Below are 19,305 nucleotides of genomic sequence, written 5' to 3' on the forward strand. Positions count from 1 at the left end.
TACTAGCAAAATACCCACGCTTCATAGCGGCGAAGTATTGCTTTAAAATTTTTATTAAGAAGAAAAGTAAACCTTTTTAAACTGAGGGGGAAAATATACCAATAATTATTTAAGGATCTCTTTGTATACCATGTTGTCAGTTCGGCCCTCCAGTTGTAATATGACCAAGCTGTGCGCTGAGCTTACTCGTGAGCATGCAATGTATAGTTGGCCATGTGAAAAGCAATCTTGCCTCAAATCAATGCCAACCTTTTGTAGGGTCTGTCCCTGAGACTAATTAAGTGTCATTGTGAAGCAGAGCGTTACCGGAAATTGGAGGCGTTTGAATTGAAATGGGAGATCAGAGGGTATAACGGGGATACGATTTCACTCTTGTAGTGCTCCTGTGTAGTATAATTATCTCCTGTACCGTCATCAGTCCACACCTTGAACCTGTCCCAATCATTCAATACATAAGACACAATGTTCCTCTGGATATCAAGAGTGAGCCTGATATGGCCGTGCAATATGTAACACAGAGGATGGAAAAGGCAGTCGCCATCTCCGGGCATGGAAACCACTTGGTAAGTGACAGTTCTTTGATCGATGGTGATCACCTCGATAGACATGTTAATGGGGGTATGGTTGGAACGATAAAGGAAATGGGTACCTGAACAATGTAAACTAAGTCTACAATACCTACACAATAACTATAATCATAATAAATGAACAATAAAACAGCGGAGAAGCCGTGGATTAAATAAAAAGGCTGCAGTTATCAGCAGGGAGACGTGACTACCGTGGCAAAGCAAGGAAGGGAATGAAGAGACCGGAGTGACGGACAGTCTTATATAGGCAGGCAGCCAACTACATGGGAGGCGTGGGGATGGGGGACCCAACGCCGCCTCACATGGCGACCTAGCTGCGGGCTATGGACGTATATATACTGTATGTACGTAAGTAGGATTCAGTTAGCGTTGGGAACCCGCGTACCAAATTTCTTGAAGATGGGCCCATAAGTAACAAAGACTGTTGGAAAGTTCAATATGGCGGCCGACAGTAGCGTCATAAGTGCGTACATTGGTTTCGGTTAGCGCAGGGAAGCCGCCTACCAAATTTCATGAAGATGGGGCCATAAATAAGTTTAACATGGCGGACGTTGTCGACTGTTATGACCGTTACAAATAGAATTTCGAAATGAAACCTGCTTAACGTTTGTAAGTAAGCTGTAAGGAATGAGCCTGCCAAATTTCAGCCTTCTACCTAAACGGGAAATTGGAGAATTGGTGATCAGTTTGCCATTTGTCTGGCTCATCCTTCCAGATACGTTATCAGTGGTGGTGGGTTCAAGAGGCTCGGAGAAGGACCCAGAAGCATGTGGAAAACCCGCACCTTCACAGACAGCCAATTGGATTGCAGCTTTTTGTCACTTGGTGTTCTTGATCTTAGTCCAATAACCCCTACAACCCTAATCTTAACCATAGTGTAACCAGGTGTTACCACTGACATATAATATAAAGCAACAACCTCCTCAATGGAGTGGAACTTTGCAGGTCTGTAACTACAGTCTATTGATGATTTTGAGTCCTCAAAGGCCGCTGATGTTTATTTCCATTGTTCATTCCATTTCCAGCATTGCTAGAGGGTTGGCCTCTGAGGTCAAGTCTCATGCATAATCAATACTACAGAATAAAAGGGTATAAGTACAACTCCTTATCCAATCCGCGGATACCCAATTCCTGAAATATTCCAAGTTTAACGTTCTCTTTTCTCACATGTACTTTCAGTTTTGGCACTCTTGTTCTCTCAACCACAATTACTGTCTCTTGTATTAGGCTGCAATTTAATATCACTATTTTTTTTTTTTGCTTTGTTTGGTTTTTTACGTGCATCTCATGGTTTTAGCTCAAAAGTTTTTAGCTGTCATTTTGTTGACAGAACACCTGGCTTCCTCTTAAGGGGTTCCACCACCACCTTGAAAGTCTGATTTTTGACTCGTGTGTGGAAAGACGTTTCCTTTTGTTACATCGTTTGTCTTTTTTCCTCAGCTATTTGGGGTTTCCCTCTGTATGATATTTTTTGTCTTGTTTCTACAATAGGTAGAACAGCTAGTATACTATACAGTATATACTGTATATAAGAATGCATTACATTTTTCTGTTTTGTCTCGATGTATGCTCAATAATCCAGGTAAGGAAATTCTAGAAAGTTGATTCAGTTCATCTGGACATAGTTCTTTTCCAGGGAGATACGTTACATCACTCATCCAAGTGCCTTCCTCAGTCTCGATTGACTGCAGGTTTCTCCAACCTTATAAACAGTACCTTTGCATAATGACCAAAGCTAGCACCATTGACTAACAATGGGCCGTGTGATCAATGATATGCAAATTGTCCATTGATCAATGGCCATGAGTACCATTGACAGAGAGTTGGGGAATGGCTGCAATCGCAGCATTGTAAGATGGTGAAAGATGTACCCTTAGGCCCCCCTCCTCGGTTCAGTGATGGTCGTTCCTTTTTCAAGTAAATGGCATCCTTGACTCCTCGCTCAAACCAGCATTCCTCCCTGTCCGGGATGTGCACATCTTCATAATTGAAAGAGTGACCACTGTCCTGTAGGTGTAAATAGACTGCGGAGTCCTGGCCTGACGAGGTAGCTCTTCTGTGTTGTGCCATCTGCTTCGCCAGTGGTTGTTTGGTTTCCCCGATGTATAATTTACGGTAATCCTCTTGCCACTTAACTGTGTAAATTATATTACTCTGTCGCTGCCGGGGCACCCGATCCTTGGGGTGGACCAATTTTTGCCATAGCATGTTTAGAGGTTTGAAAGCCACCGAGACCTGGTGTTTTGAAAAAATGCATCTCAGCTGTTCCAATACTCCTGACACATAAGGGATCACCAAAGGTTGGACCTTTTTTATAAGGTTGGAGAAACCTGCAGTCAACTGAGACTGAGGAAGTCACCTGGATGAGTGTAACGTATCTCTCTGGAAAAGAACTATGCCCAGATGAACTGAATGAACTTTCTAGAATTTTTCTGTTTTATTTAAAAATTCAGAATGATCAGTAATTCTATGTTCGATGGAAATTATTATATCATACGCTACAAAAATAACTCAGAGTAATAAAAATAATAAAGAAGTCAACTGATAGAAAAGGAACCCTGTCGTTAAGCATTTTCTGAAGCAAATGATTTAACTTTAATGATGTTAATTTATTTTAGCGTTTATTCATGTCTTATTTTCAAGTGAGAACATTTTCACATTTTCTGCACTTTATTTTTATTTCTTCACCTGAGCTTCTAGTCTTCAGTTCCTTGCCATTGTCTAAGGGGGAAAAAAAGGAAAACAAATTGTTAAAAAAAAAAAAAAAAAAAGTCGCCAAGGTTTTGAGGTTCGTGTGTCCCATTCGAGCGGATTTCTCAAATTATATTCTCCAGTTATATTTTGATAAAGTCCGCGTGTTATCTTGCAAAGATTTAGCGGAGTACTGTAATGAGAAAATCGGGTGCATGGTAACATTATTTTTATTAAATTCCCACACAAGTTTATACAGTCCACACATGCCGGTAACAGCGTTTGACGTAACCAGCCCCGCATGGGGTTGGTCAGCCTTAGGCCCCGCACACCCTTAAGGCCGCCTCTGCTTAGATGTTAGCTGGACAGAAACTCAAATACTTCCAAACATTTCACAAGCTATTTAAACTCAGTGGTGGAACAGCATTTCCTTAGATTATTTTTGGATGCAATGAGAAGTCAAGCAAAATGACACCTTTTATAGGCTGACTGAACAGATTACAGTATGCAAGCTTTCGAGGCAACTGAGGCCCCTTCTTCAGTACTGGAGTTCCCTGTGTTTATATAGACAGTAGGACAGAGACAGCATTGGAAAAATTTTAAGTGGGTCATCTTCAATGTAAAAGATTAACTGACCTCTCCATCTTAAGATTCATTTAGCAGGAGAGGAGAACCTCAATAATTGCGATACAAGGCGATACAAGACCCTACTACTTACAGTGCATCCGGAAAGTATTCACAGTGCATCACTTTTTCCACCTTTTGTTATGTTACAGCCTTATTCCAAAATAGATTAAATTCATTTTTTTCCTCAGAATTCTACACACAACACCCCATAATGACAACGTGAAAAAAGTTTACTTGAGGTTTTTGCAAATTTTATTAAAAATAAAAAAACTGAGAAATCACATGTACATAAGTATTCACAGCCTTTGCTCAATACTTTGTTGATGCACCTTTGGCAGCAACTACAGCCTCAAGTCTTTTTGAATATGATGCCACAAACTTGGCACACCTATCCTTGGCCAGTTTCACCCATTCCTCTTTGCAGCACCTCTCAAGCTCCATCAGGTTGGATGGGAAGCGTCGGTACACAGCCATTTTAAGATCTCTCCAGAGATGTTCAATCGGATTCAAGTCTGGGCTCTGGCTGGGCCACTCAAGGACATTCACAGACTTGTCCTGAAGCCACTCCTTTGACATCTTGGCTGTGTGCTTAGGGTCGTTGTCCTGCTGAAAGATGAACCGTCGCCCCAGTCTGAGGTCCACAGTGCTCTGGAGCAGGTTTTCATCCAGGATGTCTCTGTACATTGCTGCAGTCATCTTTCCCTTTATCCTGACTAGTCTCCCAGTCCCTGCCGCTGAAAAACATCCCCACAGCATGATGCTGCCACCACCATGCTTCACTGTAGGGATGGTATTGGCCTGGTGATGAGCGGTGCCTGGTTTTCTCCAAACATGACGCCAGGCATTCACACCAAAGAGTTCAATCTTTGTCTCATCAGACCAGAGAATTTTCTTTCTCCTGTTCTGAGTCCTTCAGGTGCCTTTTGGCAAACTCCAGGCGGGCTGCCATGTGCCTTTTACTAAGGAGTGGCTTCCGTCTGGCCACTCTACCATACAGGCCTGATTGGTGGATTGCTGCAGAGATGGTTGTCCTTCTGGAAGGTTGTCCTCTCTCCACAGAGGACCTCTGGAGCTCTGACAGAGTGACCATCGAGTTCTTGGTCACCTCCCTGACTAAGGCCCTTCTCCCCCGATCGCTCAGTTTAGATGGCCGGCCAGCTCTAGGAAGAGTCCTGGTGGTTTCAAACTTCTTCCACTTACGGATGATGGAGGCCACCGTGCTCATTGGGACCTTCAAAGCAGCAGAAATTTTTCTGTAACCTTCTCCAGATTTGTTCCTCGAGACAATCCTGTCTCGGAGGTCTACAGACAATTCCTTTGACTTCATGCTTGGTTTGTGCTCTGCCATGAACTGTCAACTGTGGGACCTTATATAGACAGGTGTGTGCCTTTCCAAATCATGTCCTGTCAACTGAATTTACCACAGGTGGACTCCAATTAAGCTGCAGAAACATCTCAAGGATGATCAGGAGAAATAGGATGCACCTGAGCTCAATTTTGAGCTTCATGGCAAAGGCTGTGAATACTTATGTACATGTGCTTTCTCAATTTTTTAATTTTTAATAAATTTGCAAAAATCTCAAACTTTTTTTTAATATGTCATTATGGGGTGTTGTGTGTAGAATTCTGAGGAAAAAAATGAATTCATTTTGGAATAAGGCTGTAACATAACCAAATGTGGAAAAAGTGATGCGCTGTGAATACTTTCCGGATGCACTGTAGATACTGTATTTGGGAAACAGAGTAAGCATGGCTATGATACAAGTTAGAGAACAGTTAGTTAAACACAGTGTCTATCGCTGCTGACTCAAAGATCTGGTATCCTTGGTTTGACACCAGTGCCCACCATGTCTGTGTGGGTTTTTCTCCAGCTACTTTCAGGTTTCCTGATGGGCAGGTCAGGTTAACTGGCAAGTCTAAACTGCTGTTGTGATTGTGACTGTGGGTGTGTGCATGAGCAGACTCACCTTTAGACTGGTACCCCATCAGTGGGTTGTCCTGAACTTTGCCTGATGTACCTGCCCGCTGACTCTGTGTTAGATTATACAAGTTTCAGAATGTACAAGTGAACACAGACAGTGGAAAACCAACACGGTAAGCCTCCATAAAAGTGCATATAAGGAAGATTACCCTTTCTAAGGGCATCTGCTGCATGTTTGGGCTGTAAATGAGTTCCATTGGAAGTATTATTTTTAAAGAAAATGGATTGCACACACAAGTTGAAGATTAACACTGAGTAGCTAACCTCCACTGCTGAAGTCAATAGTGGATACAGTAATCCCTCACTTATCGCGGGAGATAGGTTCCAAGGCTGACCGCGATAACTGAATTTCCGCGAAGTAGGGACACCATATTTATTTAATTATTTAACGTGTATTTGGACGTTTTTAAACCCTCCCTGTATTGTTTACAACCCACCCTTTACTCTATTAATAACAGGGACAACTGCTAAGCAATATGAAATCGGTAGATAAGTTTACACTTACTGTATAGCGAAGTACACGTAGCTATATATGACGTGATGATGGTGATGAATATGCTGCGCAGTAAAAATGATGACGATGAAGGTGATAATCCCCTGAATGCAGTAGCAAGAGCACGTTATGCTGAATGAGTGAGATGAGACTTCCTGGTTAATGCAGCACTCAGTCGCTGAGCCAATCAGCAGCACACAGGAACTTAACTGCGTGCTCTGATTTGGTAGCTTCTCAGCCATCCGCCAATAGCATCTCTTGTATGAAATCAACTGGGCAAACCAACTGAGGAAGCAAATACCAGAAGTAAAAAGACCCATTGTCCGCAGAAACCCGCGAAGCAGCGAAAAATCCGCGTTATATATTTAGATATGCTTACGTATAAAATCCGCGAAGTCGTGAATCCACGAAAAGTGAACCGCGAAGTAGCGAGGGATTACTGTACTCACAGTCTCTAGTTTATTATGAGAAGATCGTTCCTCCCCCAAACTATGCGACTCTTCAATTCCACCCGGGGGTGTAAACATTAACAATATACAAAGTTATTGTCTGTTTTTACCTGCATTATAATCAATCTTTAATTTAATATTGTTTTTTGTATCAGTAAGGTGCTGCTGGAGTATGTGAATTTCCCCTTGGGATTAATAAAGTATCTATCTATTAAGTGCAGCAGTTGATGAGTTTGAGACAGAAGGAGAAGCAGTTGGAAAACAACTGTATGAAAGAATCGTAGCATCGACAGGGTAATTAATCAGAGATTTAGGTGCAAATGTCAGATTAATTTTTTGTCTTAGATTTATTTACTCCTATTTTCACTGTCCATTCCAGTAATTATTATCTGTAAATAATGTCTAGGGTGTCTCTGCTTTTGTGGTGTGTGAGGTGATCCAGTGTAGTCTATTCCTTTCTACAACAGTCTCCAGCCATTGAGGGTACATCTCATATGTATGTCCAATGTCTGTCTGTCTGTCTGCTTTTCATGAGAGAACTACTTAACGTTTTTTTTTCTGTTTTCTGTTTTTTTTCTGTTTTTTTTTTTTTCTTTCTATAAGTTTCTTGAACATCCCAGTTAATTTTGCGACATCTCTCATCACAGTAAGTATCATAGTTCACTTGTGGTGCCGATTTATTTGCACGAATCTGAGAGACACGCAGCAGGCTGAGGGGAGGGAGGCGGGGCCCTCCTTATTTGTGTGCCAGCCTCAGGGTGTAGCTTACCTCCGCTTAGCTAGCGAACGAGAGAACTACTTAACGAATTTAGATCGGGTTTATTTCTATAATTTGTTTGAACATTCTGGTTGATTTTGCAACTTCTTTCATTGCGCTAGAAATCATAGTTCATTTGCAGAAGCGATATATTCGTGCTAATCCGAGACAGAGGTTGCAGGCCGAGGGGAGGGGGGAAGCATGATGTCAGGAGTAGGAAGCCAGGCAAGGCCCTCCTCACTGTCCTGTTTCACTCCTATGCAGACAGAGCCATGGGGGATAGCTAGTACATAATAAAAGCTAGGCTACAAGATGTGTTAACCTTGGGTTCGCACCGGGGGTCAATGCTGCCATGAACTTTGCCAGTATGTCTTTCATTGAGTTTTATCTGCCTGTATTCATTCGATGGCTCATTTTTCATACACATATGTACAATATTGTTGTTAGCTCTAACTTACATCTTCAATCCAAGGAATAAAGGAAGATACACGTGTGAAAACTGTTGGTTTCTTCACAGTATTGCATCCAAGTGATGAAACAAAGCTGGTCACACCATGGACATACCAAAGGCCATCACTGTGTTTACAGATCAAAGGTCCACCAGAATCACCCTGAAAGACAAATGGAATGAATATTTTTGTTGGACGGTACTGCATGAAGAAGAGTCTTAGAATGGCAAGTTGCACTGCTTACATTGCACCCTGACTTGATGTCTCCTCCAGCACAGACCATGGTCTTCTTGACACTTGAACTCCACCAGTCTCTTTGACTACATCTCTCATAGCTCACCACTGGCAAAAGTGCCTGCTGTAGTTTGCCTGCCAGTGGCCCATTGGCTGTTGGGATATTAAAATTAGAAGAGATGATATTTCAGATTTTTTACTTCTGTATTAAAAATCAAATTAAACCATTCTTTATTAATAAAACACAGAGCATTACTGTAAGACAATATATTTTTTTTTTAAAAGTCAGAAATATATGCATAATTGAAAAAAAAAAACCCAACATAATTGTTATTTCAGCCTAGAGTAAGGATGACCCACCAAAACTACAACTACTAGGCTATAAAAATAAATTACATTTGTTTCATTATTCTGAAATGGCTACCAATGGGGAAAATTGGTCATTATTATTATTTACTTATTAATAATATTTTATATAATCAAGGATTAAAATAACAAGTGGTTCATAGTGCTACATAATGAGAATGGTTACATACTGTAAAGTCGGCCCCAGCCACTGATGTAGCAGGGATAGTTGTCTGGCAATAAGGCATCGGCTTCGGGAAGACAGGCAACCATGACCTTGTCATTAAGGGTAGCACTTCTTGACAACTTAATCAAAGCAATATCATTTCTGCAAAATAAAAATGAGTGTCACTCAAAATGTAAAGTAGTAATATTAACATAAGATTATTTGAGTCAGCGTTTTGTCAAGAAATTGGATTGCTTGTGCACTTTGCAAAATCTGTTGGCTTTGAATAAGTACAGGAGAAATCATTATCATTAAATAACCAAATGTGTTAAGTTAGTAGGTTGCTTTATTTGGAGTATAAAACTGAGCATGGTGCTGAAAAGTGGGTACTGCAACTCTCACTTTTGAAATTGGTATGGGGTTCATTATACATGGAGTGCCAGTAAAAGTTTTTATTTGGCACACTTATGCTACTCCAATGGGTTTATTGACAACAGTAAACTGTCCCAGTGTGGGCATGAGCAATTATTGTGACTAACAGGTATCCAGTTCAGAGGCTGCAGAATTGCAGACTGAGATATGGTGATTAGATAGGCTTTAAATTTGTTTATGATTTGTTCTTTATATCTACAGCAAAAAATGATAATAATAATATATAATTCATTGCATTTATATGAATTAATTGAGCTTCAATCAGAAGAGAGAGGTTAGAGCTTTTTTTATGAAAGTTATGAATGTCGATAGTTCACAAGCACATAGTCACAAAATATCCCAAAAATGCCCACTTAGAGGAAAACCATCAAACTTCTCTAGCAACAAGGGCAAACACAGGATCTGTATAAATTAAAAGATTTTTTTCTTCACCAAAGTGTTCTGTAATAACAACAAGCTCTGTGGAGCACAAAAGGCAAAAAGGAATTGTCTGAAAAGGTAAAGGCAGTCCAAGTCAGTCATTTTCTAACCTGCTTAGTCCTGAACAGGGTTGTTTGGGGTGCTGGAGCCTATCCCAGCTAACAAAGGCGTAAGGCAGGAACAATTACCTGAACTGGGTGCCAGTCCGTCGCAGGGCGAACACACACACCAGCCACAGACTTGGGCCAATTTAGTGTCACCAATTCATCTAACCTGCATGTCTTTAGGAGAAAAACCATACAGAAGTGGGGAGAACATGCAAACTCCACGTGGGGAGGACCTGGGATGCAAACCCTTGGTCTCCTTACTGTGAGGCTGTAGCATTACCACTGCATCAATATGCCACCTGGCAAGCAAAGTACCAATGCAAAATCAAAATTGTGGTCAAGAACAGAACAAAATTAAAAAAAATAATAATAATAATAAATCACAAAGCACAGATGAATCGCAATAAACACCAACTCAGGACTGATGGAAAGATGAATGCTGCAAAACGCAGATCCCGGAAGAAAACCTGCTCTTGTCCACCAGAAAGGTTACACTTGAAAGGAATTTTGTTTTTAACATGACAAAGACCCAAACCACACTGCTAGTGCAACAGTGGAGTGGCTTAAAATTAAGAAAATTGATGGACAAAAGTGGCAATTTTGCATGGAGGAAAGGATAAATCATCCTCCAGCACATTGTGCAGATTTAATAGACTAAAAGATGTGATTCAACCAAGTACTAAAAGGGGAGGAGAACACTTACAAATTTCAGCTTTTGGAATTTTGTGTTTTAATACCATGGCATATTCCTCTCTACTAGAAGAAATGGGGGAGAGAGCTTGTTTAGGACATAATCTCCCCTGGAATGCTAGAGGGCAGCCCCCTTGACTAGCAGCAGAGCCATGGGTTTGGAGCATGGAAGCTCAATCCTACTACTGTTCATGGCCTGGGCAATTGCTGAGCCCTTGGTAGCAGCACTTCCGCCACACCTGGAAGTGCTGCCGGAAGAAGGACATCAAGCACCAGGTGCTGTATAAAATGAGCCGGCAGCCACTACTCCAGGAGCCAGAGTCAGGTGACAGAGGACAAAGCTTGCCAGGAGGAGTGGAAGAAAAGAGAGAGAAGAAAAAGAGAGAAAGAAGAGTGTTTTGTGCTGGACTGTGCTTCTGACTGTGCTGTACAGTATAGGTGGGAAATAGGGGTAGGCGTTTCCCATGAGTCAAAGAAAAAAATAAAAACGTGTGTTTTGCACTTGTGTCCTGCATCTGTCTGTGTCGGGTTTGGGCAGCGGGAGTGCCCTCTGCAGGCCACACTGCTTTGTAATTTTCTTTCTTTTTTGGGCTGCACTGTGAAAAAAAGTGATTTACATATAAACATTGCCAGCCAAATTGGTCAAAATCCAAAATGTTAACATGTATGTGGAAAAAGAACTGAATACTTTTTCACCTTATGTCTGTATGTTTAAATAATAGTCAAAACAGCTCAACTCCAAAGAGATCCATGACCAAAATATGGGGGAATGCAATGAGACTGGAAACATTTACCATGTTGACCTGACAATGACCATGACAATGTTAAAGACCTCTAGATAAGTGCAAATGAGTACTGCACACCACATATGAAATTTACTAGAAGATAATAGATAAGGAATTCTATAAATGTCTTACCCACAAGCCACACAATTACTGTTCCAGAGAGGATGCACAACAATTTTAGCAACACTGATGATCTGCTCATTGTTCTCGGTTACAGATAAGTCATATTCCTCAAGAACTACACGGTAGGTTCTGGATGCTCTAGAATCAAAAGCAAAATCTAATGTTATTGTATATTTCACAAGTAGAACCCAAACATTAGATTAGTGTTTGTTACAGACTTTGTTCGTTTTATTTTATTTTTGGACACAATATTATCATTTTTATTATTATGACATGATCATGCCACCATTTTGTTGAGTGTTTCCTTGATGGAAGCTACCATTCCCTGTGTTATTTTCATTGATGTTCATTGCTAATCATGTGAACAGGCATTGATTTATAAAAGATAACACACAGATTGGCGTCTACGTTTTATTAGTAATTTGATTAGGTTTAGTTTGGTGTTCAGTTTCTAATGAGGTTTTAGTTTTGGTGATTAGTCTATTAATCTAGAAGTAAGAAACACAACACATACAGTACTGTATACTGTATATGTTATCATTAGCTAATAAAAAAGATGTGAGAATAAAATGTCAACACTATTAAAAATCCAACTTGATCTAAATATTAATAGCAGAGCTGACCAAAAAACAAAACCTCCAGTTAGTCAGAACGACAATATGGATGCTTTATGCAGCTCAGTCATAAAGCAGAATTTGCATTCTCTGGTTCTTGGGGAAATGACAGCAAATTCACAACCACATTTTAATCACTTTAAAGAAATGTGGCAGCAACCTACATGCATATAAGCTTTATGAATCGCATAACTGTATCAAAAATTAATAATATTAACAGGTGAAATAGTAAAACTGTTCAGTTAAGTAGATCCCTTTGTTAATGATGACGCATCTGTCATTAACACTTCAATTACACAATTTTAGTTTTTACTTGTTTGCACCATTTAATGCCATATTATGAAAAAAACATTTTAAAAAAATATTTCCATTTATTATATTAAAAAAAAAAAATTCATGACATGTAGTTACTATTACTACAGAACAGCTAAGGAAAACAATCCATTTAGCCAACATTTCTGACATCCTACCTTGTTTTAGCTTAATAGTAGACATCTGTAACATATATGAACATTGTTCTTTTTTGACAATATAATTATATACATTAATAAAGTGACCTAAATGGCACTGTAGCTCAGTTATTTTGTTGCTTCCACGGTCTCTGCCTGGGGGTTTTATCACAATTCGAAAAAAGGCAGGCCATGAAAATAAAGCATGGCAATTAGAGAAAAAACAAACGCTAAAATAAGCAAAAATATTGTGAAAACAAGTAATCAATGCCAATATGCAATATCAATATCAAAAGCAGAATTGAGAAAAAAAAATGTAAAGTTCTAACTTCCTCTTAAGATTTTCAATAACTAAATGCGCAGTGAGGTTTGTTACAACCATTAGAAATTTGGACATCCATTGAAGGACGCCACCGTCTTTAAAACCATTGGCGAAATTATGTCACGTGTCACACTCCCAGTAACTATGAGGTAGCAACAGTGCATCTGTTAGTAACATCAGTTTGGCCGTGGCAGTCTGAAAAAGTACAAAATGGCAGCATCTATGATTCATATTGGTAAACACAATGATGTAGAAATAAGAATATGAAATTGAAAACCGAAATAATAACATTATTAAAATGATGAAAAGCAAAATAAATATGAACACAATTAAATTGTGCAGAGTCCTATCACAACCCTGTGGATTACTTCTTGTTCCGTCCCTTATTATAAAGATGTGGATATCATGTTGGTAGGTGGAGCTAAATCAGCCTCATTTAAATGAGCGTAATTTGTATATGAGTATGCCTTTCCATCAATCAAAGTTGGCTCCTCCCTTGTGTTCAAAGCTAGAACTGCAATAGGCTTTATCTTCCATCAACCATGTGATGGCGAATGTGGGTTACGACATACATGAATGATTGACGTTATATGAGAATAAATGACCCTTGCTTTATTTAATGTTAAAATATTTAATATTGAGCTTTATTACTCTGTAAATAATTAACAAAATTATTTTTTTTAATTTTGTTTAGAGACTCTTAGAGCAATCTGTGATTTGTTGCCCTTTGTTGTGGGTCCAGGGCAAACTCAAGCAGAGTTTTTAAATACAACAATGTGCTTATTTTGTCATTTTGTAATTCATTTATTTTAAACATGTTGTTTTAGCTATTATTTTTAAAATGTTCAAAACAACACAATATATATCTTCCTTTATTCCTGCTGGTTTCATGTAACATATGGGGACATGACTCATTCTGAATGACCCTAAATAAAAAGAAAACTTACGATATACAGTGTCCTGCGGTCATGACCCAGTTTGGAGCGATCAGAGTGCCTCCACAGGTGTGCCTGTAGGTGCCAGCGCTCTCATACTGAAGGGAAATCTGTGGAAAAAAGACAATCCTAGGCAATGAAGCCTGGTACACTGCAGAAATCTACCAGTTTCTTATACGAAGAAATAAACTTAAGAATAATGGCAGCTTGTCACTGTGTTCAGTCACATAGGTATACCAAATTTTCAAATGCTGGAGTAGAGACAAATGAATTCTTACAAGCAATGTAAATGGTCATAATAAGAGTAAGAGTTAATAATAGTAGTTTGCAGCATACGTATTACCAATAGTGTAAGATTTGTTTGTTTTCAGTGTTGTTTACAACAAAAAGGGATATTACTGTCATTCTAACCCAAAATGAACTATTGCAGTGATACTCAGAACATTGGTTATCATTTACTTTGAGTTACTAATCTAGTCATGTATATTTAGTCTTTTTATCTTTGCAAAAAAAAAAAATGTAGTACAGCATGTGGTAACTGTATATTATAGAAAACACTACTATAGTACATGGAATCTTTCAGTTTGTTCTTGGTATAAATCCAGAACTAGCTCTATCCACAGGCATATAAGGCATAATTTACAGATGGGAGCATTTCAAAAATTCAGCAAATACTCAGATTGTTGAAATGTTGCATGGTGACCATTTGGATTGTTGATTTTGAATGATTCATCAAAGAAAAAACAAATATCTTTGCTAAATATGAGCAAATAAATAGTTCTACAATGCAGCAGGAGGATCTAGAAATATGGATTACAACCTGGGTAATGAGCTGGAAACAAAGAGTAAAGAATCTTCCACATGGAAGGAGATCATCCTTGGAGTCTTTCAGCACTTGATTCTGATAGGATGAGCTACATGGTTCTTACAGGCCAAAGAACATTAATTAAAAATATAACATGAGCTACGCTGACCTACAGGAATGTATCAGTTTATGTCAATACAAGATTCTCACCTTCTAGGTAATGTGTGAAAGCAATTAAAAAGGAAAAAAGTAACATTATATTGTATAAAGTGCTGAATATAAATCTAAACATATACATTTTATAAGGCATCTTGTAAGAACAAATCTAGAATATTAAGTGCTATTCTTGGATTCAAGGGACATGTTGTATTCTGGTTAATTCAACTGAACCTTCTTAGTTCTGAGCACAGAAGACTACCACAGAATTAATCCAGGTCTTCAAAATTCTCAAAGCTCATGATAAATTCAACAGAGTTTTTCTTCCAATAAAACAATACACTTTGCAGTTGACAACACTGATGGAGATTAAATGGAAATACATAGAAGATGTAAGAAGAATACCATCACAAAAAGAGTCTTGCCACCTGGCAACAATTTACCAAGTAATATAGTTAAAAAGGAGACTCAAAAAACATATAAAAACACTAGCAAATCGTGCATTAAAGAAATGATGATGAGGGGGAGAAGAACATCACACAGTATAGTAAGAAAAGATATTATTTTAATAGTGACTTGTGAGAGGACTCTATTAGAATAGTCACATGATTAGTATGGGATGTTATTATAGTCACTTACAACCGCATGAATATTTACAATACAAAGTGTAACATGAACAGGTTAACAGATCATACTGGATAAGAAGGGAAATGCATAGCACATGTAAGTCAGTATGTGTGAATTGTTTCGCCATCAGGTAATGTAGTATACTGACATCTATAATAATTTTCGGAAAACGCAATTTGTTGCATAATCGTTATTGTCAGCGAAAATATTCCCACGTGTAGCCAACAAGTACAGGGGTTCTTCGGGTTACAACGTCTCGATATACGACGTTTCGAGTTTACAACGCTCACTCCCATAAAAACCTTAAAAAAAAATTGAGACATGAGTATTTCGGCTTATGCTGTTAGTGTCATACTTACAGACTACGTGGGCAAACTAGTTTAGTTTGTGCATTGCGGAAGTACGTGGCGTTTGAGTGAGGGAGTTGGCGAACTAGTTTGGTTGCGCGCGGCACAAGTGTTCCATTTGTGTTGCTTTGTTTGGAGACATTTTGGCCCTTATCATGGCTCCTAAATGAAAGTCAGAGTCTTCAGATGGAAGTGCTTCGAAGAAGAGAAAAGCCATCATGATGGAAGTGAAATTAGACATTGTAAAGAGATCAGAAGGAATAAAGGTAAGGAATTTTTTTTACTCATTTTTTTATCAGTTTCTGTTACTACAGTACAGTGTACAGTACAGTATATTTCTGTCCTTTTCCTTTTTATGTGGCTTAGTTGTGCTTTTATGTTCTAGATTATGATTTTGCAACTGTGTTAGGATAGGTAAGTGACTTAGGCTAGGGTGTGTTTCAGCTTGCACCAAAATTCGGGTTACATCACTGTTGTAGGAACGGAACTGTGTCGTAACCCGAGGACCCCCTGTACATTTAACTGGGGTTTCGATGAAACTCTGGAAAATGTAGTGTACTACTGGCCATGGGTAAAAATAGGGCCTGGCAAATAAACTCCAACATTATTAAATGTTTGTTGTAGTGACTTGGTGATAGTCATACAATATGCAAAAGGAGCGGAGAATTGCCTATGCCGTAATATAAAGCGAATATCTTGTTTTGAGTTGTCAGTGTTATGGAATTCATGTAGGTTTTCCTTCGTAATGTTTCTTGTTGTCTGTCAGTTTGCCGCTGCTCTTCATAAAGGTTTTGTGTGTAATTCGTTTATCGTTCCCCGTCTAGGTTCAAGACTTGCTGTCTCTGATCTTCAGATAATGTTGCTCTGGGGTTTGTCATATGTTGTCTTTGTTGTTCTAAGGCATCTTGCCTGTGCTGGTTGGTCTGGCGTGATGTAGATGTTTCTGCTTCTGTGTGTTGGTGTGAGTATGTAGGCCAGCAAGACCATTTCTGTTGGTCACAGTTAGGCTGTACAATATATGCCTTTTCATTTTATTGGGAGGCTTACATTGAAGTGAAGGAGAAAGGAGATGTAAAATTGAAGTGTCATAATGCAGTTTTGCTCAGTAACGAAGTATACACTGAATAAAGTCAAATACCACAGTCAATAATTGGTCACATTGAAGAATTGAAGACTTGAAGATAAGCCTAAGACCAAAACTCTGCCAGGAACACGGATTCCTCGCTATTGTTGTGGAAGGATATAGTAGCTGTGGCGGCTGCTGTTTATATTGAGCATGGACAGACACAAACAAAATAGTATAAGGATTTGCATGAAATATTATGAGTGGTCTAAAAAACCTTAATGGACGTAAAGGTTCCTCTTGTTTTTAAAATTTATGTTCTTAACGAAGTAAGTAAGGGTGAATCACGTACTCAAGAACATCAGTGGAAAGTATAGGTAAGACTGAAGCCAAGAAGCACTTCTTTATGAAAAGAGGTGTAGGATTTTAGAACAAACTACCAAGACATGTAGTTGATGTAGAAACTTTGACAACCTTTAAGAAGAATCTGGATGAGATATTGGGACAGCTTAGATATTAGCTAACCAATTGGACTTGATGGACTGAATGGTTTCTTCTCTTTTGTCAAATTTCTAATGTTCTTAGTATTCCAGTTATATATATTATCATTTGAAGATGGTTTGAACACCAATAATCACCCGCTAACTTTGTACCCGTTACAGCCTGTTTTGCATCAATCCAAAACAAGCACAAATATTCTAGAAAATGTGTTTTAGGGAGTATTTGATAAGTGTGTGCACTGTGACATCTTTTTTTGTGACTGTGACAGTTTTTTTTCCCTGGGTGGATGCATATGTTATTGTAAGGTTAATAAGAAATCCCATTTTCAGTTGTGTGCAGTCATTTTCCAATTTTGTATGAAAATAAAACTCCACTTCCATTTTTAGTTTTTTGAAAGTAAAGTGGAAAGTGATTCTGTTAACTTTTCAGTGTTTTCATGCAAATTATAATTAAGAAGATTTTCAATAATGCACCTGCCATGGCCAGCTGTATGGTTTGGCATCCTCTCCATTTACTACTCTGGCATTGGGACTGTAAGTAGGATTTCCACAGCCATGAGCTGAAATAGAGGAAAAATAATTATCACATTCAGTTTTTTCCATGGACTAAGTATATTTAATAAGGCGCAGTTTACAGCACTCACCAGCTGCTACCAGTAGAAGCACTAGACCCAGTCTCATCATTGTTCTGCTACAGCAGATGTAGAGAAGAAATCCCTCTTTTATATCCAGGAAACGCCAAGCTTAGTCCTTGAGCGGCTTTTGCAGCTGGTGAGTCTCTGGATTTTAACACTTTATCTTATCAAAAACCTTGCATGTGGTCATTTATATCACAGCTCCTTGTTGACATTGCCTGAGACTGTAATTGCAGGTTTCCAGATGCTTTACCATCCATCCAAGGATTTTCTGATCTTGTTAAACAAAGCAGCTTGTGGCAGAGCATCTGGGCTGAAGAAGATGAAGCTGCCACATCAGTGTAAAATGCAGCAAAGTAAAATATTCCAACTAATTTAGGACCACTCTTTGGAACTGCATGCATGTGCTTTTTAGTTAATGATTTGAGAAATAAGTTTAAGAAATGCTTTATAAAGAATGAAGAATAATCTACTGTTTGATTTAAATATATATTTGAATGGAAAACGTATTTAATAATAATAATTTAAGTGCTAATGATACTACGTTTATTCAAACAAATCCAGCTACAGAGCTTGTACCATACTAGGAAGTTTTTATTTTTTTATTATAATATTGGTGTTACATTAATTATTAACTGGTGAGAACTACTGAGACATGATGAACCAAATTATGAAATTATAATGGTATCTGAATCAAGGTAAAGTGACAACTTCCCTTTATTTATTTCTGTATTGCTGATTGACTGTATAAAATCAAATGATTTGGATTATTTTGCAAATTCTAATAAAATGTACAACAAAAAATGTTGTGAAGGTTTGCCAGATTAGCAACAAGCAGTCTGCACTTTCAAAGGACCAAGGAGAGCCTAACAAGGACCCAACCATAACAAATGTAGGGCAGCGGTCACCAGGTGGTGTTACTGTATGTGCAGAGGTCACACCATCATGACTTCTCCCAGGATTCATGAGAACGGCAGTTACACCCAGCAAGGGCTTATCACACATGGGATATGGCAATGGATGAGACAAGTTCCATTCTAGTCTGCAAAAAAAAAAGATGGTACAGTTGCAATGGTACTGAAAAACAAATAGCAGATAAAGGAAGTTCTGGAGAACTTCTCATCCATTACAGTAGGTATATGATCATCCATATAAATTGAGAAGAGTGTTAACCCTGACAACTGCAATTTATGGATAATTAAGGTGAGAATAGTACAGAAATGGTTAATGCCACAACCTCGGAGACTCTGGCTAGCTTTGTCAATTTCTACTGTGGAAAATTAAACTAACAATAAATCAAGCAGAGGCATGGTGTAAATAAAAAAAAGTTTTTGCTGTTGCAACAGCAGTTTGACATGTAGTACTCCTTGTTGTGGTGTGTCAAATAAATGATAACTCACTTCAGTTTGCATTGTTTTTATCCCAAAATGACAGAAGAGGTATAACTAGTAGTCTGGAGGAAATAATGGTATCATTTTGTCATCAGTCTAAGAAGCAAAGCAGAAAGGCTGTTTAG

At 38.6% G+C, this 19,305-nt stretch overlaps 1 protein-coding gene across 1 annotated transcript; it reads right to left on the bottom strand.

Moving 5' to 3' along the window:
- Positions 1-3,175: 3,175 nt before the first annotated feature.
- On the bottom strand, positions 3,176-17,985 carry LOC114653589 (proproteinase E-like). Its single transcript, XM_028803985.2, has 8 exons — positions 17,799-17,985; positions 17,629-17,714; positions 13,669-13,766; positions 11,346-11,474; positions 8,805-8,941; positions 8,279-8,421; positions 8,044-8,196; positions 3,176-3,308 (listed from the first exon to the last, which is right to left on the bottom strand). Exons 1-8 carry the CDS (start codon positions 17,836-17,838, stop codon positions 3,291-3,293), a joined length of 804 nt encoding a protein of 267 aa, XP_028659818.1. The 5' UTR covers positions 17,839-17,985; the 3' UTR covers positions 3,176-3,290.
- Positions 17,986-19,305: the final 1,320 nt, after the last annotated feature.

The sequence above is a fragment of the Erpetoichthys calabaricus genome, chromosome 6 (assembly GCF_900747795.2).
Source record: "Erpetoichthys calabaricus chromosome 6, fErpCal1.3, whole genome shotgun sequence".
In the NCBI taxonomy this organism is placed as follows: Eukaryota; Metazoa; Chordata; class Cladistia; order Polypteriformes; family Polypteridae; genus Erpetoichthys; species Erpetoichthys calabaricus.

Bases quoted from the DNA above. Each gene is read 5' to 3' on its own strand.
- LOC114653589 (XM_028803985.2), bottom strand. From the start codon at position 17,838: ATGATGAGACTGGGTCTAGTGCTTCTACTGGTAGCAGCTG. The intron at 13,767-17,628 runs GTGCATTATTGA...TTTTTTCCACAG, and splicing joins CATACAGCTGGCCATGGCAG to ATTTCCCTTCAGTATGAGAG. The intron at 8,942-11,345 runs GTAAGACATTTA...TTTATTTTGCAG, and splicing joins AGTAATTGTGTGGCTTGTGG to AAATGATATTGCTTTGATTA.